At 36.9% G+C, this 24,751-nt stretch overlaps 2 protein-coding genes and 4 non-coding genes across 6 annotated transcripts; all 6 read right to left on the bottom strand.

Moving 5' to 3' along the window:
• Nucleotides 1–52: 52 nt before the first annotated feature.
• Nucleotides 53–12,913, bottom strand: ahcy (adenosylhomocysteinase). Its single transcript, XM_028446344.1, has 11 exons — nucleotides 12,760–12,913; nucleotides 10,129–10,319; nucleotides 7,798–7,873; nucleotides 6,471–6,623; nucleotides 5,438–5,550; nucleotides 5,148–5,355; nucleotides 4,479–4,566; nucleotides 4,289–4,406; nucleotides 3,506–3,628; nucleotides 2,346–2,417; nucleotides 53–838 (listed from the first exon to the last, which is right to left on the bottom strand). Exons 1-11 carry the CDS (start codon nucleotides 12,785–12,787, stop codon nucleotides 707–709), a joined length of 1,302 nt encoding a protein of 433 aa, XP_028302145.1. The 5' UTR covers nucleotides 12,788–12,913; the 3' UTR covers nucleotides 53–706.
• Nucleotides 2,894–3,026, bottom strand: LOC114464136 (small nucleolar RNA SNORA17). The gene has a single exon (XR_003674162.1). It is a non-coding gene; the product is annotated as a small nucleolar RNA SNORA17 (small nucleolar RNA).
• Nucleotides 3,720–3,852, bottom strand: LOC114464135 (small nucleolar RNA SNORA17). Its single transcript, XR_003674161.1, has one exon. It is a non-coding gene; the product is annotated as a small nucleolar RNA SNORA17 (small nucleolar RNA).
• LOC114464137 (small nucleolar RNA SNORA17) lies at nucleotides 6,235–6,367 on the bottom strand. Its single transcript, XR_003674163.1, has one exon. It is a non-coding gene; the product is annotated as a small nucleolar RNA SNORA17 (small nucleolar RNA).
• LOC114464139 (small nucleolar RNA SNORA17) lies at nucleotides 7,968–8,100 on the bottom strand. The gene has a single exon (XR_003674164.1). It is a non-coding gene; the product is annotated as a small nucleolar RNA SNORA17 (small nucleolar RNA).
• A 2,554-nt stretch (nucleotides 12,914–15,467) lies between the features above and the next one.
• Nucleotides 15,468–24,008, bottom strand: chmp4ba (charged multivesicular body protein 4Ba). Its single transcript, XM_028446375.1, has 5 exons — nucleotides 23,622–24,008; nucleotides 20,097–20,274; nucleotides 17,420–17,534; nucleotides 16,064–16,190; nucleotides 15,468–15,979 (listed from the first exon to the last, which is right to left on the bottom strand). Exons 1-5 carry the CDS (start codon nucleotides 23,800–23,802, stop codon nucleotides 15,915–15,917), a joined length of 666 nt encoding a protein of 221 aa, XP_028302176.1. The 5' UTR covers nucleotides 23,803–24,008; the 3' UTR covers nucleotides 15,468–15,914.
• Nucleotides 24,009–24,751: the final 743 nt, after the last annotated feature.

Genomic DNA, 24,751 nt, shown 5'->3' with positions numbered 1-24,751 from the left:
CGTTATGAGACGTTGGTCATCAGATAACACAGAAAATAATGAAAACACAAAATCACCATGTTTTATATTTTATTTTGTTGGTTCGGTAAACTCTGTACGTGTTTGTAACCGTTTAAAGCTGAGATGAGATAAACTCTGAAAGTTAAACCAACGTCAGACGCCAACAGAGAACCAGAAAAAAGGTTTGTTGCTCAGGTTCGAGTCGTTTCATTGAAATTAAATTGCACAAAAAAAGTAAGACTTTAAGCAGAACAAAATGTGCTTTGGTGTTATTTTTTTTTGGGAGGCTGAACATGTTTTGTTGGATAAGCAGTGAAAACAGTCAGTATTTTCCTACTTCCTCAATGCAAGTGCAGGGCTCAGTAAGTGCTGACATGTCGTTGGTAATCACCTCCACACTAAATTAACTTTAATGAAAAAACTTGAAGGTTTGTAGATTTAACGACTGGTGAACAAAGTGTTTCTGAAGCTGCGATTAAACAAAAACCAAATCAGGATTAAATTAACCAAGCTTGAGTTTTAACTTTGTTTCCTCAGAGGATTTAAAGCTGCAGTTAAAGGCATTTATCACCAGTAGATGATTTCATGTGATTCGTCTACGTACAAACACTAACAGGCAGCTTAAAGACACATCAAGTGCTGCAGTGACGCCCTGCTCTGGCCACGCCCCCACCACTCTTCTTCTCCTTCCCATGCGGCGGGAGGCTCAGTAGCGATAGTGATCTGGTTTGAAGGGCCCCTCAGCTGGGAGCCCCAGGTACTTGGCCTGTTTGTCCGACAGCTTGGTGAGTTTCACTCCCAGTTTGTCGAGGTGAGCAGCAGCGACCTGCTCGTCCAGCTACACACACACACACACATAAAACAGTTAATTCACTCACTGCTTTACTTTTATGAAGCAGATTTGACTCATTTAGTTTAATCAACCGCCGCCAAATTAATATAACTGCTCACTTTTAAGAATTTAGTTTCAATAACTCAAATCCTACATGAGCTCATGCCATTGTGACAACATTCCCTCCTCCTCATTCACACCCCTATTCCTGCAGGTATTTATACAGCCCCAAAAAGTTACCAACATAGGTCATTTATGCAGGAGTTCATTTTTAAAAACAAACACTTAAAAAAAATATATATTTTTAAGTTTTTAAAAAGTTCTGAGTTTTGTGATCAACCCTTTTAGGGTGAAATACTGACACCTGCTGGTAAAGATGACTTCATCGCAAAACAGATTTCTCCATCCAATCAATGCAGAGCTTTTAATAGTTGTGGGAATGTAAAGCACCACTTTTAATTCCCAAATTAATTTCAATTTTTATTTTTTGTATTCTGCCAACCATATTTTAACTCTGCCACTTCTTAACCACTTTCTACTCTACAAATCTATTTACAGGTTGCATTTTGACATAATACAATTATATACATTTTTGAAGTGACCCTGTCATGCTGCAGGTCTAAGAGTGTAACAGCTACTGCTAATGAACTTTGAGGAAAAACTGCTGTTAAAGCTTTAATCCTGCAGTTACAGCAAGTGGGATTTTTACCCTAGAACATGTACAGGCAGCTTTAGCTCAGTGTGATCAGTCTGCTTTTACCTTCCTTGGATCAATAATCAATAGATCCTGGGTTTGATATTGCCTTGAACAATGTATTTAAATTTGACTCTAAACAATTGTTTAATGCTCAGTGACTTAAAGTTATTTGTAGCCGTACTTACAGGGAATGAACAGCATTTCTAATCTTTTAGTAATGCATACTAACTTGTGTTCATTGACAATAAACACATGCAGCTAAACAAGTTGGCAGGTTATTTTTACATTCCACCGACATTGTTGTGGCAATACATTCGTTGTCTAGTTAAGATATTTAATGCTTTTAGCATTTCTGATTAAATCTGTTTCCTTTTTGTTTTCATTTGTTTTACTGACAGACTAAAACCTTCAGAATAAACAAAGATCCTGAAGATGAAGATTTTATCTTTTACCCACAGCAGCATCGTACTCGTGTACTTTCATAAGTCACAGAGCTGCAGTGACACTTGACGCATTTGTGCTCAGGCTTTTAAACAGTTTGTGGTCACATCTGGTATTTTGTAAAGTAGATTGTGCTTTTCAAACAAAGTTAAACAGTCTTAAAACTTAAACTGTCTCTGCTCGACGTCACTGTACAGTAAACCATATATATATATATATATATATATATATATATATATATATATATATATATATATATATATATATATAACATTATACAGGGTCAGCTCATGAATGATTTTAAAGCTATTATTATTAGCATCAGTGCTAAAAGCAACCTACAGGAGCTTTATGTGAAATGTTTAAACGTCTCACCTTCTTTGGCAGGAAGTAGACCCCCAGTGGGTATTTGTCTGTGTTCTTCCATAGTTCAATCTGTGCCAAAACCTACAGACAATGACAGTAAGAATGGAGTTAATCACATTAATGCTCATTTATTTGGAAATATTAGCTCATATTCAGGTAATGATTTGAATAGAAACAAAAGATTAAATCCAGTTCAACAAAAAACAAATCTACAGATCTGAACGTCAGAAATACAAGTTTATTTATTTCCCTCCACATTTATGTCCTTTGAGCTCATCAAACTGAACCCTGACGGGATTTATATAGGACATATCAGAATAAAAATCAACCACGACACCTGTTTAACCAAAAAATTAGTGTGGGGACTACATTAAAAACAAATAATCTAATTATCCAAGTGTAGATGGTGATAATCTACTAATAGGATGATGACATGGCGCCCGTTCATCAAGCGATAACGGTCGATTTAACGAAGGAGGAGAAGAAGCGGAGGATACTTTCAAACCAACAAGGCTGTAGTTGTGAGGATTAACAGTTTCTGCCGTTGTTATTATCCAAGTGTAGATGGTGATAATCACTCTGAGACCTCCATGTGGTCTAGAGTCTCAGTGCAGACCACCATCAGTCTCTCTCTGCCCCTCATGACACAGCGACAACACAGAGTTGGGCTGCAACGCCTCGAGGGGCAAGAAATCACATCACCACACAATTATACATATATATCTATCATCATCTTACCTCAGCTGGAGTTTTACATCTTAAAAAAGACCCGATTCGAAAGTAAATGCAAAACAATGACTCCAAAAATACACGAAATAACAAACATGCAAAACGACAAATATACCAGTCATAAAAGATTAAAAAAATGTATACAGCCCTAGTAAAAATACAATAGAAATGTGAGTTTTGCTCCCAAAACATTTGAGTGAGGGTTTGGTCCATCTCATTTTCCACAAAATCCTGCGAAGCACTGATTACATACGTCTCCTGTTTTCCAGGGAATAATATTGTGTACATGCTTAACATTGCCCCAAAACATGCACGAGAGGGATTTCTGCGTAATATTGCGTGAAATCTACATTCTTTACATCGTAGGGACTTGATTTTCCACAATTGTAAATGACATTCTTGTGTTTATAAGGAACATGTCGGCTGTAAAAGCAGCGTACCTGATTAGTGAAAGAGTTGCTCATGACGAATGACGGGTGTCCCATAGCACAGCCCAGGTTGACCAATCGACCCTCAGCCAGGATGATGACATGGCGCCCGTTCTTCAAGCGATAACGGTCAACCTAACGGAGGAGGAGAAGAAGCGGAGGATACTTTCAAACTAACAGGTCTGTAGTTGTGAGGATTAACAGTTTCTGCCGTTGTTATTATCCAAGTGTAGATGGTGATAATCACTCTGAGTCCTCCATGTGGTCTAGAGTCTCAGTGCAGACCACCATCAGTCTCTCTCTGCCCCTCATGACACAGCGACAACACAGAGTTGGACTGCAACGCCTCGAGGGGCAGGAAATCACATCACCACACAATTATACATATATATCTATCTTTCCTCAGCTGGAGTTTTACATCTTTAAAAAAAAAAAACAATCATAAAGTACATGCAAAACAATGACTCCAAAATCACACAAAACAACAAAACCATGCAAAACGGTGACAAAATACACAACATCAAATAAAAGAAAATGACAAAAAAACACAAAATTGTGTATGCTCAGATTGATCATTGTTCTCAGTGCTGAACATACACACAAGGAAAAAAAAAAAAAAACCAAAATGACTAAAAATACAAAACAAAAGCAAATTTAGACAAAAGACTCCAAAAACGCCTACACATAAAAACAAAATAAGAATATATGCTAAATGACAAAAACCGAAACCCTTTGTTGATCATATACAATATATAAACATATACACGTCTCTGCTCTATAAGCGACTCCTCCCACCTGTGCCTTCACAACAATCTTCTCTGCGGCGTTTTTGGCGAGCCAGCTCACGTCGATCTCACAATCGAAGTGACCGATGTTACAAACGATGGCGTCGTCCTTCATGTTCTCAAAGTGACTGCACAAAACACACACACACGTTAGCATGCTGCTGATGTTGCAGTTAGCCGTTGGATTGTCTCAGACTTACTGTCCCATGATGATGTCCTCACAGCCGGTGGTGGTGACGAAGATGTTTCCCTCCTTACAGGCCTCGTCCATGGTGGTGACCTCATAACCTGCAGCGACACATGAGGGAATTAAGGGCTTTAAATCAGGGGTGTCAAACTAATTTTAGTTCAGGGGCCAAATACGGAGCAGCTTGATTTCCAATGGGACACAGATTTCATGCAAGAAAATAAGTAATTTCAACACTGTGCCCGAGTTTACACACAAACATAAAATACAAAATATGTAAGAAGCCAACAATACCCAAGCGAAGAGTATCTGATATCAGTCTTAAAGTCTTCAATTTAAATTTTTTTTTTTTTTTTTTTTTTTTAAATGTGACTAATTGCTTTTTTATTAAGGAAAATATGTAATTTCTTGAGGAAATTGTATGGATTTTGTAAAAATTGAGTTTTTCCCCCACAGTTAACATTAAAATGACTGCCATGTGATGAAAGCACTGGGAAAACTGCGAGTCCCCACAAATAATGTTGACTTTCATTCACACAATGATACATGTTTTCTGTGGGGCCAAACTGGATGCTCCAAAAGGCCGGATTTGGCCCCCAGGCCATGATTTTGGCACATGTGCTTTAAAGGGACAAAAGCTTTACTCAGACTGTATCATGTTTGTGATGGTCAGCGCTCCTACCCTCCATTGCAGCCTGCAGAGCGTTGATGGGGTCGATTTCAGTGACGATGACGCGAGCTCCAAACCCTCGCAGCGCCTGAACGCAGCCTTTACCGACGTCTCCGTATCCAGCGACCACGGCCACTTTACCCGCAATCATCACGTCTGTGGCTCGCTTGATGCCGTCAATCAGACTTTCCCTGCAGCCGTACAGGTTGTCAAACTTGCTCTGTGTGAGAGAGAAAGAGAATTAGCTTTACATCATCACAGCACGTTAACAAAAAGGTTGGAACAGTTGATCCTTTGGTTACCTTGGTGACAGAGTCGTTGACGTTGATGGCGGGTATCTTCAGCTCACCTTTTTTCAACATCTTGTACAGGTTGTGGACGCCTGTGGTGGTTTCCTCAGAGACACCACGGATACCTGACACAAGGAGTTCATGGAATCATTAAGCCTCATCCAAGATTTTAAACTAATTCACAATAGGGCTGGTCAATATAGACCATAAATCATATCACAATAGGGCTGGTCAATATAGACCATAAATCATATCACAATATTTCTTCTCCAGAAGACAATATACAATATAAATCTCTATTTTTAACTCAAAGTCTGATTAGAAAAACAATTCTGGAAAAAATTGCTGGTTCAAAATGCCACAAATGCACAGCTACGCCGTATGTTCCACTTTAGTCTTTTTCTCCTCAAAGGGACAGCACGTGTGAGTGAGTTCTGTAATGTGGCTTGTTTAGGGGAAGGTCTGGGTTATGACACTGAGTATCATCCTACTGCGTTTTTCATGCTGTTCTGATAAGTAACAAAAACGGTGACTCCTAAAACAAACATTTTGATAAAAAAAAATGGCTATAAAATATTGATATATCATTATAGGCAAAATTGTAATTTTCCGTATCTCCAAAACAGAAATCTCGACTCTCGATATATTGCCCAGTCCTAATTCACAACTTTTGAAATATCCCAACACCAACAAACATTGGATTTAAAGCTTTAAGCCACATAGAAGGGTCATAAGTTTGTTTTGATCTCTACTGTAAACACTCCATTGACAATGAATAACATACAATAAATGTATTTTCTTATCGTGAATCTGTTGATGGTGATAATCACTCTGAGTCCTCCATGTGGTCTAGAGTCTCAGTGCAGACCACCATCAGTCTCTCTCTGCACCTCATGACACAGCGACAACACAGAGTTGGGCTGCAACGCCTCGAGGGGCAGGAAATCAGCAGCCAATAGCTTTAGCTACAGGGATTTATCTTATATTTAGGTGAAATGTCTCGAGCTGCAGGGAGTGTGCGACCCTCCTTCCTGTGCCCACCCACCTGCCAGCAGCTTGGGGTACTTCTGGTGGACCAGGTTGGTGAGATCTCCTCCGTCGTCCAGGATCATGTTGAGAGGTTGACCGTCTTTGAAGTAAATCGTCTGCTCGATGCACCAAATGTACTCTTCGTCCGTCTCACCCTTCCAGGCGTACACTGCAGGAGCAGAGACGTAAACGTCATCTACTGCACGCTCAACACCTAAACTGCAACTGTTTTTAGGCGTAAAAGATAAATGAGCTTTTAAACTTTTTCTATTCCTGAGGCCACATTTAGACCTTTATGAATGCAAGTGCAGAACAAATCAAAACAAACGTGTTCAATAACATTTTACTGAAAACTGCTGGAAATTATTATGTTTTATCAAATGAAGACAAAGACCGTAGATCAATAAATTAAAGATCATTTGCTCAAAATAAAGATGTAGAGTAACTAAACCCCTGTTTTCTGCTGAGCTGCCACTAGGACAGAAATTCAAAAAAACGCCTCGATTATGGGTGTTACTGCTATAGCAGTAAGACACGCCCACTCTACACTCGCACGACAGACGGGAATACAAACACATAGCATAGATGTGTCGGTAAATACACACATAGCTTGATGAACCCTCTGATTAGACCAGAATCTGCTCTGTATAGAAGCAAAGAGTCAAAAACATCAAAGCACACGAAACACAGTTGACTTCCTCATTGGCTGTCAATCAATGCTCACTGAGGGCTCTCCCTCCTCTCAGCTTTTATAGGAGGGGCGGGGCCAACAGTGAAAGATGACGATGCATGGGAATCTTAAAGAATCTGTTTCAGCCAATAGCAAAATTAAATTGTAATACCTGCCGTTCAACCCTTAGACAGTAGTACATACTTTTACTAAAATGTGAAGAGTGGGACAAAGATTAATAAACATTTTATACCCAAATACATCTGTATTAGGCAGAAAAAAGTGGGGTTGGAGTTTAGTTACTCTTTAAAATTGAATGGAACTGTTTTTACGTTATATGATTTGCTTGACTGGATTTTGTTCCAGTTGGTTCCCAGTATTCCCTGTGATATCACCCAACTCCATCGTTCGCCACAAATTTCAATGGAAAAATGTTTGCCTCGAGCACCTTAAAAAAAAAAAAAAAAAAAAAAAAAAAAAAAAAAATCACAAAACATGTAATTTAATGTCTTTTAACACCTATTCTCTTTTCCTGATCCTCTTCACCACTGTATGGACTGTTGATAATTCGTGCTTATGGGACTGAGACTGTCTGCCATATCTGACATTGTGAAAGATCCCAAAGTTCAACCCACATCTCAGAGCGAAGGTGAGAGACTGGAATGACCGTTACCTGGAATGCCAGACTTGGCGATGGCAGATGCTGCGTGATCCTGAGTGGAGAAAATGTTACAGCTGGACCACTGGACCTGGGAGAGAAAAGAGGATGAAGCTACAGTCAGTCGATGGGTCAGATGAACACAGAGTTCTGGACATCAGAACAACCGCAGCTTTCAGTGTGTGAATGTAGATGGTGATAATCACTCTGAGTCCTCCACATGGCATAGAGTCTCAGTGCAGACCACCAGCAGTTTCTCTCTGCACCTCATGACACAGCGACAACACAGAGTTGGGCTGCAACGCCTCGAGGGGCATTAAAAAAAAAACAATTTTGACATATCAAATGCATTAATTTGTTGTATTAAATCTGGTTGTTTTTAATACAAAAAATATGATGTATTTTAGAAAGATGTTGGCTTGAAGTAAAAATAAAATTAATATTGTTCTCCTTTCATTCCTCAGGAATTAAAATAAAGTTTTATTAGTATTTAGAGTAATAATAAGAATAACGCAAGTCATTTTATTCTACAGTTTAAATGGCAAGAAAATAACATTTTCTTTCCAAAAATCAGTTTTTAAAGGTTTGTATTGTGTTCTATTAGAAATGCCTGATATTATTGGCTCACTGATATATATCATAAAATGTGATATCGGTCGACATCAGTATTGTTTTTTATATATCGAAAAAGCCAGATGTGATGTAGTTTGACACTTGAAGAAAATGAAAACAACGTGGCACCCTTTACTGAAGCTGAATAAGTTTTATTTTGCAATGATGCTTATTTGGAATAGAATGCGTCACATACATTACACACATTTGAGGAATACATCCAGTGGGCATCACATTAAAAGTGAGATTAACCCATTATTTCCATTGAGAGATTTAATCTGAGCTAATATGTTGGTAAGAAGGGAATCTCTGGGGCGGTGTGTAGCTCAGTGGGTTGAGCACCCGCCCCATGTACGGAGGCTGTAGTTCTTCACCTGCAGCGGGTCCAGGTTCGATTCCCGGCCTGGGACCCTTTCCTGCGTGTCATTCCCTGCTCTCTCTCACCCCCTTCCTGTCAAGCAACTGTCATATAAAGGCCACTAGAGCCAAAAAAAAAAAAAAAAAAAGAAGGGAATCTCTCTATGTAGCAATAAAAATTGGAAATCGAAAATTTAGTGCTGGACAATATTGGCAAAAGGCCAATATTGAACATCTTTAATTTTTTCACATATTTTTGGGCCTTTAGGAGAAAAGCTACACTATTCTAACTGAAAATTTCAGAATCAAGAGTTTTAAATGTTCAGAGATCTATATTTTAGAGATTCATATCAGGTAAACTTGCATCACTGAGGAAGCCTGTGTGCGCTGAGTGAAGGTTAATGCACAGCAGCCTTGGTCCAGCTGATAAATCTAATTAGATAAAGGGACAGAAACAGCCTTGAGGACCAAATGTGCTTTTTACTCAGGACTTGTTGAACAAAGGCACAAAACAATATAGGTCTGCTAAAATAAAGCAACCTCGGCAGGAAAATGAGCAGGAAAGATGGTTTTACCAGAGTAAAATGTATTAATGCCTTTGAAGAGTGAATAGTTAAAAAAAAAAGTATATTCTTTCAAATCTCATAAAAACAACAAAATGTGAAATCATTTTAGAACAGTAATAAAAACCCAAATAAACAATTGTTTAGGGGTTAATGTAATGCAGTGGTTATCAAAGTGTCCCTGATGGGGGATAGAAACATGACAGGTGTGCTAAACAGGAGGAAACTTTTAATATGGCAATCTTCATTGACAATAAAGATCAATAACATTAATTTAACAAAGCAAGTAATAATAAGAAGCCTAAAAATGTAGCAGAAATTAAAAGAGCATGAAATCATTAGACTGCTTTAGATATGAGGCCGGGAATAAAATGTCAAGTCGAATAACGGTTAAAAAAAAAAAAATAATGATTTACGTCGGTATCTACTTCACATGGAGCGGAACAATAAACAGACTTTCAACAGCCAACTTAAAAATGCATTTCCGTTTTTGTCACAGATTGCAAACAATGTTTTGTTATTACCTGTATTTTTGACTACTGCACTTTTACATTTGTTTTTTTTTTTTTTTAAGTGATTAGTGTAGTTTACTTTTTGATGTATTACAAAAAACATGTTACTTCAATAAGAATTTGAAAATGTGTCATTTGTCCATTTAAGATTATTTTGGGGGCTTGAAAGTTCACCTTTGTTCAAAGTGGTTAATACCCCCCAAAAAAGTTTGAGAACCACTGCTTTAATGAATTAACTTTGTCTTTGGGCCCTTGAATGGAAGCCTGTGTGGCTCTGCACAGATAAATAAGTTGACGGTCACCTCTGCGCCGAGGGCGGTGAGCGTCTCGATGAGCACGGCGGTCTGCAGGGTCATGTGGAGGCAGCCGCTAATACGAGCTCCCTTCAGAGGCTTGGACTGAGCGTACAGCTCCCTCATCTTCATCAGCCCTGGCATCTCGTTCTCAGCGATGTCGATGGCTTTACGGCCCCAGTCAGCCAGGCTGATGTCAGCTAGAGGACAACCAATCACAACAGATCGATTAGTTTGATTACAAGTTTATAATCGTTACACATGATCAAAGGATTAGATCAGGGGTCACCAATACGGTGACAGCGGACCCAAAGTACCATGTGAGGGGCCCTCAGGAGCTCTAGTCACCAATAAGTTGTTTGTGTCTTTTTTTTCTGCATGTTTGTGTGTTTTTGTCATTTAAAATCTTTTTTTTACTTTTGGGGGAGGGGGGGTTGCACATCTTTAAGTGTTTTTGTTAGGTGGCTGTAATGAGGTACAATTTAAAAACTAAAGAGGACGAAGTATTTCCACTTTGCATGTTTATCCCTTCCCTGTGTGTTAATGAAACGACGTGTTATTTCTGAACGATTTTCTACAGCGAAGATCAAGCACGTGGCAGGTAGTTTGTCACCAGGTAACACTGGCACCAGCAGAAACGGATTGCAGGTCCTATCGCAACTCACTCTATATGGCTGTGTGCCCATGCAGCATGTAGATCCAAGGTGTGCATTAGGTTATAAACGTGCACGTTTACACGGACTTTGCGGGGCTGTGTTCATAGTACAGAGCCAGAGATTATCCGGACGCCCCTCCCCATCTTATGTCCGGTCTACCCCGCGTTCAAAATAAAATTAAAATAAATGTGTTGCAATACCAAATAAGTCCAAAATAATGCATGCACACACAGGCTCATGTGGAAGCTGTTAAAGTTTCAGCTCCATCAGACACACTGTAGGGACATATTCATTTCGCACACACACAGAACTTCCTTGATTTATTAGAGAGATGTTCAATTTCATGCCAATTACAAAATAATTGGTAATAAACTCTAAATTGAAGATATAAAGAAAACGTGAATACAGTTGTTGAAATCATCTTTTATTTGTTAAAGTTATTGGCAGGATTGCTCACTAACAGAAAACAAACAATGGCTGAATGCTTGTAAAAGAACTATGTCTTAATACATAAACTATACGGTGGATCAAAGTGGGTGGTTTCCAAGGTTCAGACTTCAAAGGGTCAGTTTCTTTTCAAGAAGGAAGCACTAAATTAAAATGGTCAATCCACTTTTAATTATTAGATATTTATGAACAATGTTCTTGCGTAATTCATCCTTTAAACTCTTATACATGGTATGTCTAAGAACTATAATATATTTTATATGATTCCTTAGTTTGTGCCTTCACATCTTGTCCACTGACTTACGAGTGTCATTTAAACACCTATTTAGAAAAATAAAAAAGATAAATTTATGCTGCAAAAATAGGTATTACCAAACTTGTTTAATTTTAAGTGCATTTCAAGGAGCGGGCAGTTGACGCACTGAATGGCTTTTGGTAGTAAATGAGTGACTTGCCAACAAGTCCAAACCGGTCGACTGAGGGAAAGTTACACACTCGTGAACCCTGATTGTAGAAAGTCCAAAAAAATGTGAGAACTTTGCCCCGGGGCCTATCTTAACATGGGACATTGTGCAACAACATCTGCTGCTCACTGAGCTGGGAAACAGCAGGTGGTAAACAAAAGTAACGTATGTAAATAAAGTGTGAGTTTAACTCTTCATATGGATTCAAATAAGTATTGGAGAAGTTCATTTAAAAAAACCAATTAGAGATGAATCATGAAAATAAAAGAAAAAGTAGGTTTGGGTTGATTAAGATGAACAAACATCGCACACACTTATACAATAATATTGTAAAACATACAATAAAAAACAATTTAAGTGGTTTTAGTTGTATTTTTCTTACATATGTTTATCATCTTAGTGGCTCCTCTAGTAAATACAGAACTTTCTTTTTATTTTCTCTGTATCTTACACCACACGAGTTGTCTCTTAATTCCGTTGAACCTTGTGTGTAACGACATTTAAAGCATTTAATTCTATTTTTCTTCTAATAATTTAAAATCTCCAAAGTAAAGCTTGAAAAGAATCAATTACTACATTAGATGTAGTAATATATTTTAATCAAGTACATAAAATTTTAATTTAATACACAAAATGTAGATTTCAATCTCATAACACCACGTGGAGTACCGGCTGCACTGCCTGTTCCTATCAGTCAGTTTGCTACGCAAAGCACTATGGGAAATGAAGTGCGACAACGTCGTTTAGGCAGGCGTAGCTTTAAACAAAGAACTACAATACCCAAAACAACATGGCGTCAATTCTGACTAATCCCGCCCTCGCAAGGCGCTTAGATAAAGCGATTCATTCTTTAACGTTGATGTTAGCACACGACTTGGCGCGTTAAAAAACTCATAATGTGAAGAAGTGAATATATGCTTAATAATTTAGCATATTTAATTACTAAATCATTGGAAGGAACATTCATACTTTGTGCAGGGCACGCTAGATGTTACGCGGACGAGAAAAAAAAAAAAAACGTCCTCAAATTTTATACGTGCACAAGACGAAACTACATAGCCGTCACAACTCACCGACTTTGTAAGGAAGTTTCTCAGACATGGCTGTTTTTGTTTGGTGGTGCTGTGTAGCTGAGGGGGTGAGCGGAGCAGCAGCCTGGCCGACGGACAGAGGCAGAGAGGGAGGGACACCAACATGACGCCTTGCTTTTTATCTCACAGGCACGTTTCTGACGAGTTTACACGACAGGGGCCGATCCAACCCGAACCTGTACTGGATTCCGATTGGACGCCAGAGCACCCGCCCCCAAGGCAGAGCCCCTGATTGGTGTATAGCTTACGTTCTGAGACGGTAGCCAATCACAGGCCGAGTGGTGGTGTCGCCACCTTTTGGGGCAAGATTTGTCTGGACTGAGTCAGTTTAGAACAGACGAAAACACACAGATGTGCTGCTTAGAATAATGACCAATCTGAGCGTTAACACAGTAAAAACCGAAGGGTTTGTATTCGTATTTATTTTTATTTTGTGTATTTTTGGGTCATATAGGTAGTGCGTTTGTGTCTTTATTATTAAAAAAATAAATAAATCAATAATAAAATAAAATCATTTAAAAAAAACACCTTTTCAATCAAAGAAAAAGTGTTCAAATGCAAATATTTGGTTCTCAATTTTTTTAATTTTTTGCATTTGAACACTTTTTTCTTTGATAGAAAATATTTACTTTTGATGAAAAGTAAACTTTTTTTTGATTGAAAAAGTTTTTGTTTTTAATTGAATAATAAAGACACAATTCTACCTCATCATATCGATCTTTAAATGACAAAGTTACATTGTTTTTGTCAGTTGGGGTTAACGTTGTTTTCTGTTTTTTTTTTAGTTGTTTCTCTTTTGTATATTTTAAATATTACTGTTGAAGTGTTCGATTAAAAAGAAAAAGAAAAGAAATAAAGACAGATAAGTACAAAATAGGGTTGTGTGTGTACGTGTGTGGTTTTTTTTTTTGCATTAGTGATATACCTAAACATAGAAACACTAGACTGGAGCTAATTTTGGAGCACGCTCCAACATGTTTAGTGTGGGAATTCTTCACATTCTTATGACAATATTTAATCACCATTCAACATTAGGCAACAGCTGCTTATTATTAATAAACAACCAGCATTAAAAATGACTAAGAACATCAAACATCTGGGGGTTTTAATTAATTGTGTCCACATTCATGGGTCAATAATGTGACACCTAAATATTTTGTCCAACTGCATTTCTTTTAGTTTAAAAAGTAACCAAATATGTAGTAACTTAGTGTAAATGCGCTCACTTTGTTTCCTTTTTAAAAGTTACTTACTAAATTACTTCTATAATTTATTCTGTTACTTGGTCATCACTGCTGTTTTGAAAAAAAATCTTTAAAATTACTCTAAATCTATTAAAAAAATGTTTTCTGCTCTATTTTAAATATTCTATAGTCCTGTATAAGATTTCAAAGTATTTCTATTTTTATTACCATCATAATATTCATTCAAATTAGGCTTGATGATGATAATCTTCTGAAATATCATGCGGTGAAATCTTTATGTCTTTTACTTATAAAATGTATGTATAACATAATAGTGTATAGGTCAACAATGTGACATACTTCAAAAAAATTTTGACATACCCAGCATTTTCTTTTTATTATAAACTAAATATTTTTCTTTGCAAATGTATTTTTTCTTTTTTTAATTAAATTAAAGTTAATTTTAAAAATAACTGTACGTGATGATAAACCTTAATTTCCGATCAGCTTATTTTAGTGAGGTGAAAAAAATTATTTCTGGTTGGAATTAGTTTTATTTTGACAAAAAAATTAGTTGTAATTTTTTTTGCAAAATAATCACTAGAGCTTTTCCTCATAAAATCAGCTCGAGGAGGAGAAGACAAACTTTTTTTTAACATTACGCACATTTTATAACAAAAATATTTGACGCCACAAGCTGTAATTACACAATAGTTAACGTTGCAGTTGGAGCTAAAATCACATATTATGGTAAAGCTTTATAAAAGAAACACTGAAAACATCTCCAAAACACATCAACTTCAATATAACTTTATTGAGATCCACTGTTCACCATCCCAACAGTTGTGTGGATAAACTTTCCAACCTGCATAATTTTTAAAACTATAAACTTAAATGTTTTTTTTGGTGTAAACAAAAAAATGGGAAGAAAAAGATAAAGGCCACTTTTAAATGAAGAAGACTTTAGTCTGCTGTGATTAGCATGTGTGAAACCGTGGAGTGTGGAAGACCAATGTGACGCTGAAGGAAAAATACATTTTATATAAAGAGAAGTCACTGTGGCTCAAAAGGCTGAAAGTCAACATTCTCTCACGCACGCACACAGATCATAGTTTCTAACAGGAAGTTTAAAGAAGAAGAACTTGTTTGGTTGTTTTTGGATTCTACCGTCACTGTTTATGTTTCTTTTTCAAAGGCCCTGTTAAATTTAATAACACATACTATTCACGATTATTATTCAGGCACATTACGAATGTATAAAGCGGTGAAGATAAAGCCTTGTTTTAAGGACAATCAAAGGCCTTTGACTGTGAAAAACCACCTGAGCTGTAATTGTGTATGTTTTAATAGTCATTTTGTGTATTTTTGTTGCCATTTTGTTGTCCTTTTGCATATTTTTCTGTAAATGTGTATTTTTTTACAGTAATTTTGTGTGTTCTTTCCATTTTTTTTGTGCATTTTTGTGGCTCTTTTTTCCATTTTTGTTGTTCTTTTGGATATTTTTTGGTAATTGTGTTTGTTTTCAGTTATTTTTTGTGTTTTTGCTGTTGTTTTGCGCATATTTGTCATCCTTTGGCACATTTTGTTGTATTTTTGTTGTCCATAGATAAAGATAAAGCCTCATTTTAAGGAAAGTCAAAGGGCTTTGACTGTAAAAAAACACCTGAACATCGTTTCCAGCTCGACAAGAATCCCAAATTTTAAAATAAAAGGTTTTACCTGCAGGATTGCTAAAGGTTCTGTTGGTTTGTAGTAATGATTTTGTAATTTTGTTGTCTCCCCACACACACACACACCTTTAACCCCTGTCAGAAACAAGCATCGTCCTGAGTCTCCACACTCCAGCCCTGACAAGTACGCATACGTTTTTAGGTCTAAGAACACATGCTGTGAACAAACATTCATTGTCGTTTTCGTTCCTAGCAGAGACTTCTTATTTATTGGCATAAAGTCTTAGTTCGTTGCCCAGGCCTCGAGGTCTGCCATGTCGTCCTCGTCTTCCTCCACCTTCTTTTTGGCTACAGGAGCAGAGAAGGACAGAAAACACAGATGTGACTCAGACTTTCCTCATGTGGAGGAGACCTGGGACCGGGGGTCGGTACCTGGTGCTGATGGGAGGGAAGTTGATGGTATGCTGGGCAGAGTTACATCCTCCGTTCCTCTGATTTCCAGGAGGTTTGCATCCAACTCTTCCTGTTCTAGATCCTCCAGCTCCGCCATGAGCTCATCCTAAAAAACACAGAAGAAGAAAAACAAAACAGCCAGAATCAGTTTCACACACAACCAGTGAACACTTTACTTAGATCTTAGTATGAGTCCACTGTAGCCTTTGTATTAAACAATACATTTTCTTTGCTCTTTTATTTTGAAAAATATAAGTGTAGTGAGCAATTAACGAGGAGCTCAGAGTAGAACTCCAGCTCCTCCTCTGAGAAGACAAACAACTTTTATCACAGCAGGGGCCACAAATGTGTGATTGTCTGATGATGCAAGGGCCACATGTTGTAGGGTTTCCTCTCATTGTTGTGTTTTTTGGTTGCTGTTTTCTGTAATTTTCTTTACTTTTTTCAGTCATTTTGTGTATTTTTGCTGTTTTGTGTATTTGTTGTCCTCCTGTGTATCATTGTCATCCTTTTGTGTATTTCTTTTGTCCATTTTTATTCTTCTTTTGTGTATTTTTCTGCAATTCTGTATGTTTTCCGAGTGATTTTGTGTTTTTTGCTGTTGTTTTGTGCATTTTTGTTGCTCTTGTGTGCATTGCTGTTGTCCTTTTGTGCATTTGTCTGTAATTTTGTATGTTTCCATAGTCATTATCTGCGCTTTTGCATTGTAGTCATCCTTTGGTGTATTTTTCTGTAATTTTGTATGTTTTTGTAGTTATTTTGTGTGTTTTAGCTATTATTTTGGCATTTTTGTTGCCCATTGTGCATTTTTTCTGCAATTCTGTGTGTTTTCATAGTCATTTTGTGTGTTTTTGCTGATGTTTTGTGTATTTTTGTCCTCCTTTGGTGCATTTTTCTTATATTTTCTTTCATCCTTTTGCACATTTTTGTCGTCCGTTTATGCATTTTTCTGTAAGTTAAAGATAATCATTTTGGGAGCTGTTGCTGTAGTTTTGTGCATTTTTTTTTTATATTGTGCATTTACTTTCACAAAATTAGAGTGTGGATAATATGTGGTCCCCGTGGCCTCCAGGTGCCCATGTGTGGTTTAAAGTCTTCCTAAGTTGTTCTCTAGTGGGCTTCTTTTCTATGTTTACTTAATGTGTACTAGGATGTGACACTAGCTTTATTTTTTTAAACTCAATTTAATGATGTGCAGAATAAATAAAACAGCCCGTAAACATTTCACATGGAATCCAAACATAAAATGTTTAAAGCTGATGAAAAACTAAACTTCAATACAACATCTGTGTTGTTTCTCGTGTGTAGAAAGAAATGCTGATGAGCTGATCTCACCTCGTCGTAGTCCTCTCCAAAGCCGACTGGTCTGGAAATGACGTCTGAGATTTCCTGGGCTATTTCCTGCTGTTCATTGATTTCATCCATCAGATCGTCCACTTTGTTGATGTCACTGTGAGGCAAGAGGAGAACCATGTTTCCAAGAAATAAAGACAATTTAACGCCCGCTCCAGTCTCTCAGATGATTTTCTTGTGCTCATCCCATTTCTCCCAGCTGAGCTGATCTCACCCATTATCCAATCAAGTGTTTACTTCCCAGTCGACATTCCATCTATTCACAGCCAGAGTCAGCAGCACATATACTAATATATCAGCTGCTTTAACCCTCAACCTACAACAGCAAAGCTAAGGAAAACTAATCTGAGCCTAGATTAGATCATCTCAGATTGAATCACTTTAGTTAAAGGTAGGGGATTTTCTCCAGATACACTTTTTACATTTTTGGTTGAAATTTTCTAAATGCCCTGATAGGAATAAGGATCTTATGTGCTCTGAAAAGAAAATCTGTCAACTGTAGCAGCTGTAAACCTGTAATAACCTGTAATAACTAAAACTAACCGTTTTTTTAACGAATCATGTCTACCTGCTCGTTCTCAACACCTCACGTGCACGAGCTCACACTCAAAGCGCGTCACCGGTGACGGACTTAAAACAAAGTTTTTATTCATATTTTCTAACATATATAATGATAAAGTTTAGTGTTTATTTACTGCTGAATGAGACACGAGACGACAAAGTTCCTACGCAATACAAATGATGAGCTTAGATGTGCAGCAGCAGCTCTGCTCGTGCACGTGACTGAAGGACGGAGCACAAAGGGGAGGGGGGAGGAAGATGAAGGCGGAGCCATCCGGAAAGCTACAATTCAAAATCGTGCTAGCTTTCAAAAATTCCCTACCCTACCTTTAAGATAAAGTTAATGAACCTGAGACAGGATACAATAAGATATCTTAACTTATTTTTCTGACCAATTTCTACTTAATTAAGGGAAATATTACGGAATAACTTGAGGAAAATGGACTTTGTAAAAAATTTGTAAGAAAAATTACATCAATCATGCGATATGAGCGAAGAGAAAACTGTGAGACCCTGCAAATATTGTTGAGTTTCATGTTTCATACTCATACTATGATTCATGTTTTCTCTGTTATTTTAACTTTCTCCTGCAGACCTAATTGGATCTGATTTGGCCCCCCAGCCATGAGTTTGAAACGTGTGCGTTCTGGTGTTTAGTTCAGCAATGCAGGAGGAACGGCTGTGGGAGGAAGAAATGGTTTAAAAAGAGAAAAGAGTTGAAGCTGCTGAGATGATAATTATCCTTAGTGTCGACCTCATCCATCAATAAACTGAAGGTCATTTGCTCGAAAAAAAAAGAAAAAGCTGCACAAAAATTTGTTTTGATCTCCACTGTAAACACTGTCTTATTGGCCGTGTTGTAAATGTCAAACTAACGTAAATAACATGTCTGATATCAAAATGAGTATGTAGTGCTCACATTAGATAGTATCAAGTAGCGCTTGGTTTTCACTTTTGTTTTGAAGTTAATAAAAAGTTTTGTCAGTAGCAAAATGGAGGGTCTCCAAAAATCTCCAAAATGTGAAAATAAAATGTGTTTCTGTGAGTTTTATGAATCAAATGATGACATGTTGATATTCTACTTGATCACTTTCTCATTTACAATGTTTTCAGAGCTTTCAAAGATGGAGAATCATCAGAGATATTTAGCCTCAATGTGATTCTGGTTTTTGTCCTTGTAGGTTCCAAATGCATCATGGGAAACTTGGAAGTATACTTTAGTGGGAACGCTCATCATCCTAATCATACTTACAGTATATAGTAGACTGTATATACTCACTGAATTTGTCGCGTATAGTACGTTAGTTAGACATTTCCAACACAGCCCTTGACATTGTTTGAAAAGTTTGGTACATTGTTTGATGTACAGGAGTTGACCAGGAGTTCTCAACCTCAAGGTCAGGACCCCATTTAGGGTCGCGAGACACTGGGAGGGGGGTCCCCAGATGCCTTCAAGAAACTAAGAATATTTTTTAAACAATTTGAGTCCATTTTGCTTATTTTTACCATTTTTCTGCAGCTACACCAAACTTGCCATATTTTTACCTATTTTCATCACTTTTTCTTGCCATATTTTTGCTCCTTTAAATGCATTTTTGCTACATTACACTCATTTCTGTCACTTCTCCATGAAATTTCAATGCCTTTTCTGCACATTTTTCTACTTTCAAAACATTTTCGTCACATAAACCCTTTACACCACTTTTCCACCTAATGTCACAAACATTGACCCATTATTGTCACTTTTAACCCCTTTTCACTGTATTTCATGTTTATTTTTGCCAAATCAACCACATTCACAATTTGCCATGCCTATTATTTGCCAGTTTAAACCAATTGTTCCTACTTTTTTAATTACTTCTTCAATGTTCATGTCTGTGTTCAACCACCCTCAGGTACGGTGGGGTTCCCCAGTCTCTGGCACATTTATTTTTAGGGTCACGGGCTGAAAAGGTTAAGAACCACTGCCATAGACGGATGCATGGAAGTGCTTTTACTTTCCTCGTCAAACTTTTACAATTTTTTGATCGTCTTAAGCAGTTTTAAAGCAGCGTCTGAAGGAAATTGTGTGGTTTTCCACTGAGGATGATGGACTTACAAGTTTCCATGAGCGGTTTTCATGGCGTCGGCTGCAAAGCCCATGTTCTTCAGCACTTCTGTGTTGGTGTTGGCGTTCTCCAAAGCCTCCCTCTGGAACTCAATGGTCGACAGCGTGCCGTCGATTTGCCCCAGCTGCTTTTCATAACGCTTTTTCCTCTTCAGAGCCATCAGGGCAGCTACGCTCGGAAAACAAAAATAGAATAGGACACAGAAAAGTTTACATGGTTGATTGTAATCATATAAATGCTCCCAGGTAACTTCCCTAAAAAGCAGGTGATTAGTCTACTTCGATCAAATTATGGCAGGAATTAAATCTATTCCTGGTCTGAAAACATCATTTCTAAACAGGAATGGGATTATGTGGAACCTCACGACACGAGGGTGAAATTAATTTTCTGATCTCCATTATTTTTTGGTCATAAAATAATAACTTAAGAAGCTTCAAACTGCAGCCATCAGTGGTTCTCAGCTGGAAGGAAATCTGAAAAAAATTGTGGTTTTTACTTTAATTCTTTTATTTTGAAAGCCTCATTGCAGTGCATTTTTTTGAAGATAAATAATACAAATCTTTTATAGCACTGAATAGGAATGAGTGAAACTAAACATGGCAAATTGAAAATTGTTGACAAAACAATAGTGGAAACACTGGATAACAGCCAAGTGGGAGTGGCTACAGCATGTGAGAGGAAACATGATAAACAAAGCAGAAGAAAAATGACATCAAGTTAGAAAATCACTGTCCTTCGTGGCTGGAGAAGAAGAAACACAAGAACTGATGTAAAAACACGGAATAAACCAAAACAAATGATTATGCAAATGATTAGTCCCATTGCATTTAGGCCATGAATGTGTAATAAGTGTCTCACTAAAATTAAAACATTGCAATTGTATAAATTAATATCAATGCTTCAAATAATAAATCAATTAAAAACATTCCAGCAATGCATAATATAAAAAATATATAAAATAAAGTAAAATGTTTAACTTGATCGGACCCCACTCATACATTAAATAATAATGTACACATGCCTATAACTGACTGAGTTGCTGGAAGAGAGTCACATTAAATATGTTCTCTCAATAAAACACAAAGTGTATTAAAGATATTGATAAACTGCCTTTATTACAGTGACTCCGTGAGCTCGGCTCTACTTTGGCTGTTTTGGTGAGAAAACAGTTTCCTTTTTGGCCGAAAATGGCCACACCCACAGTGTAGGGCTGAGCGCTACCGCAGGTCATTTATCCCCACCGCTGTCAGACTGTACAATAAAACAGTCTGAGACACTTCTCCTTGCCCCCACCTGTTAATATGTATATATCTGTATTCTTGATACTTTTTATATTATTTTTTCTATTTCTATTTCTATAATAGCCTCGATTATTGTATTACTTTTCATGTGTCTTTTGGGTTTTCTGTGAGTTGCCTTCTGTTGAATTTTTTTTTATTGCACTTTATCTAATCTGAGCTGTACTGACAATAAATTTCCCTACGGCAGGATCAATAAAGTTTCTCTACTCAAAGGGCCTGTACTACAAAGTTAGATTACCTCTTATCACTCTAACTTCCGGGATTTAATCAGTGTGTGCTGGACTACAAAGCTGGCTAACGTCTTACGGAGCTAAATCACCATGGTAACTGAGGCTGAACAACTAAACTAACCTGGTCGGGGCAGGTTTTGTTTTGGATAAGATCATAGCGAGTGTTAAAGTCCCGCCTCCTGACCAATCAGTTCTCTTGAACAAAAGTAAAATAAGTCAGCTGATAAAGCCTGTGTGCATCGGGCGTTTTCATACAGATCAATTAATTAATTAATCAATTAATGTATTCTGTGGTGATGCTGAGAGCCTCAGTCCTGTAAGATAATATAAAATATAAATATATTCCACCTTATGATGTAGGCTGATCTCTATAAACGCAGCATCAGAGCCACTGACAAGGTAAAAGTGAAAGTGAGAAAATCTCACTAATTTAAGCATTAACACTCATCAATTACTGCATTCATCCCTTGCTGCTTTTACCGCAGCAACAGTGTTGTTTTTGGTGTGCATTATTGATTTTAATTCTTCATATTTCTAAATAATTAATCTTCACTTGTGACGTAAGTTGCTCTACAGTTTCTTTGTGATTGTGATTGGTCTGACGCTGTAATCTCCACCTCTGTCGCAAGAGTGCGCACGTAGACAGGCTGAAATCAACACGCTTAACTTAGCATGTTGTAATCTAGATTTGTAGTACAGCTTCTGTCTGACAGACAATGTTTGGTTAGGTGAAGCCCGCTAACTGAGATAAATCCAGGATATAATTATCTAGCTTCGTAGTATAAGCTTTAAAAGTAGGAGCATTTGTCAACAAACAATTTGTTATTGTTGGAGTTGGAAACAAAACTTTGAGCCACAACTTCTACCTCTGACGTTTTGTTTATAAGTGAATCTCACAGAGGATTCATAAGAACAACTTTTGGATGACACACAACACGTACAATTTCTAAAATGTGAGACGAGTTTTAGCAGCTTTAGAGTCAGATTTACTTGAACTGCAAGGTTTTAGAACTGTTTGTTCACTAACACACACACAGAGGACTGATCATCCAACCACACGACAGCAAAACAATATAAACATGTAGATATTGTGGATAATATGGTCCCAACTACTGGGAATTAAGCTAATAAATCAGGGTCTAATAAACCCACAGAGTTAAACTAGTGAGTGTAATCAAATGCTGATGGTGCAAGTGTAGCAGGATGGCAGCAATAATGAAAATCAGGTTTCACATTCAGCAACATGTGAACAAACTAAACTAAATTTAAGAAGAACTTTAAAACCCAGACAAACATGAGCAAATCATCAATATACAATGATGTACCACATCCACTATCAACCCCCAGTACTTGGATGCATTTATTGATCACTTTATAGAATTAAATAGCTTTAATAGTCAATTACCATAGTATCATTTTATGATATCATTCATTTATTTTTATTTTCTCGATGTGTTGCTTTGATTTCGTCAAATAAAAATAACAAAAATCAGCATTTTAACGTGTCACTGTTAAGTATTGTACATTATTGATTTCATAAAATTGTAAAACAAACATTGGTAAGGAACACAGAAATAAATCATTCCAAATAAAAAGAAATTGACAGAAAAATACACAACAACAAAAATGCACAAAATGACATTAAAATAGACAATTTGACTCCAAAAACATACATTACGACTATAAAATAGTAACAATACTTCTACTTAAGTAGGAATTATTAGTACTCTCTACACCTCTTATTTTAAATGCTGGCATCAATGTTGATAATGCGACCCTTGAATCAGATGCAGTCACGTGTCTGTGGCCCATTCCGTGTTGCCCAATTTTGGGCGTTGAAGGAGTTTGATTACGTTTTAAACATTTATAAGCTTTCATAAAAAAAAGTTTTAACGAACACATTTTAAACAGGCAGTCGCCAGGACAACCCTACCCTTCCTCTTGGTCAACAATCGAACCAGCAAAATATAGAATTTTGTCTCACCTCGTTTGTTTTTGGTGCCATTTTTCTTGGCTGTCAATAACTCCTGCTCAATCTTCTTTTCAAGAAACTCCTGTTTTTTATACAACATTTCCTCAGTCGCTCGCAGCCGTTGAATCGCATCTTCAGGTGTCGCCGCTTTTTGACTTTTTCCACCACCGAAAATCCGCCCTAGAAAAGACATTTTACTGCGAGTTGTGAACACCTATGGAGGTCTGTGGCACTACAAAGCCCAGCAGAGCTTCGTTGTGTATAATTTGCTGTTGTTAAATCGTCCTTTAAACCTCCTTATTAACTCTAGTCGTCGAGTGGAAGACGCAAAGTTAAAGTTGTTGTTTGTTGTGTCTTGACTTCCGCCTTTCCCCCCCCAGGCCTCGTGATGTCATTACGTAATAGTTCGACGTGACTCATGCGGGACTGGGCGGAATTTCTCGCTAAACTGTAGAGTTGCGTTTTGGCTTATTTAAACAATGTTTATTTTTTAGATTAAAAAATGTAACTATACATTTATTAGACAGGCATTAAACGATACTTTTTTAAACCTATTTTTTAAGTTGTAAATTATTATTATTATTATTATTATTATTATTATTATTATTATTATTATTATTATTATTATTATTATAATAATGTAACTCAATTTTAATTTGAGCATTTTTTTCTTCTTTTTTTCACGAATAGAAATATTTAAAAACATAACAATTTTTCCAATCTAAACCTGCCGTTAAAATTTCCCAAATTATCAGAAAACGGTCTTTTGAGTGGCCATTGAATTTATTCTGTTAGTCAAAGTGTCAAAATATCATGCGGTGCAAATCTCTGGCCATGACTGCTGTTTTGAAAAAATATTTAAAATGATTCAAAATCTATTCACATTTATTTCATGCAATATTTTACTTTATTTCCATCATGATTCCCATCATATTAATGCAAACGATGCCTATTTTGTTAGATATCATGGCTTAAAGCCAGGATTAAAGTTGTGCCAGTTCAGATATTTTTTACCTGCATCATTATGATGATGATTATTATAATTATTAATAATTCGATTTATATTTTACAAAGTGAAAGGATAGAATACAATAAAATTGTGTGTTTTAATTTGAAAATAATTATGTAATGTATTTCTTATC

The sequence above is a fragment of the Gouania willdenowi genome, chromosome 5 (assembly GCF_900634775.1).
Source record: "Gouania willdenowi chromosome 5, fGouWil2.1, whole genome shotgun sequence".
Taxonomy (NCBI): domain Eukaryota; kingdom Metazoa; phylum Chordata; class Actinopteri; order Blenniiformes; family Gobiesocidae; genus Gouania; species Gouania willdenowi.
The sequence above is the reverse complement of the archived record's forward strand: the minus strand, read 5'-3'. Positions and strand labels throughout refer to the sequence as shown.

Bases quoted from the DNA above. Each gene is read 5' to 3' on its own strand.
- ahcy (XM_028446344.1), bottom strand. From the start codon at position 12,787: ATGTCTGAGAAACTTCCTTACAAAGTCG. The intron at 4,567-5,147 runs GTAGGAGCGCTG...GTGTCGCTGCAG, and splicing joins TCTGCAGGCTGCAATGGAGG to GTTATGAGGTCACCACCATG. The intron at 2,418-3,505 runs GTACGCTGCTTT...CATTGTCTGTAG, and splicing joins GCAACTCTTTCACTAATCAG to GTTTTGGCACAGATTGAACT.
- chmp4ba (XM_028446375.1), bottom strand. From the start codon at position 23,802: ATGTCTTTTCTAGGGCGGATTTTCGGTGGTGGAAAAAGTCAAAAAGCG. The intron at 20,275-23,621 runs GTGAGACAAAAT...TTCCGAGCGTAG, and splicing joins TGGCACCAAAAACAAACGAG to CTGCCCTGATGGCTCTGAAG. The intron at 17,535-20,096 runs GTAAGTCCATCA...CTTGCCTCACAG, and splicing joins AAAACCGCTCATGGAAACTT to TGACATCAACAAAGTGGACG.